Below are 285 nucleotides of genomic sequence, written 5' to 3'. Positions count from 1 at the left end.
GCGCCGTGGCCTGCCGCCGTCCCCTCCTGCAGACCGCTCAGTGGTTATTGCGATGAAACTGAAAACTATGAACGATACTAATTTCTCAAGCATTCCTATGGCACTTGCATTGTTCTGCATAATTTGAGCGGGTTGTAGGGGAAGAGATTAGAGGAGGAAAAAAAATACCCTCGGAAAAGTCAATGGAAGGACCAAGAGTCATATTTCCGACTCCCTCCTGTACGACCGCTGATCCAATGCTATTGTGGCTTTTAGTCTATCCAACTACTGCCGAATTTTCGGGGC

At 48.1% G+C, this 285-nt stretch overlaps 1 protein-coding gene across 1 annotated transcript in view; it reads right to left on the bottom strand.

Annotated features, from left to right (window-relative positions):
- Positions 1 to 198: 198 nt before the first annotated feature.
- LOC104081226 (ATP-sensitive inward rectifier potassium channel 12) overlaps positions 199 to 285 on the bottom strand; it is a 1281-nt gene continuing 1194 nt past the window's right edge. Inside the window, exon 2 of the mRNA XM_009583873.1 lies at positions 199 to 264. Within this exon, the coding sequence (XP_009582168.1) occupies positions 199 to 264 (66 nt within the window). The remainder of the gene's footprint in view (positions 265 to 285) is intronic.

Source organism: Fulmarus glacialis, unplaced genomic scaffold, assembly GCF_000690835.1.
Source record: "Fulmarus glacialis isolate BGI_N327 unplaced genomic scaffold, ASM69083v1 scaffold34278, whole genome shotgun sequence".
Lineage (NCBI taxonomy): Eukaryota > Metazoa > Chordata > Aves > Procellariiformes > Procellariidae > Fulmarus > Fulmarus glacialis.
Note: the sequence above shows the minus strand (reverse complement) of the source record. Positions and strands in the feature narration are given on the sequence as shown.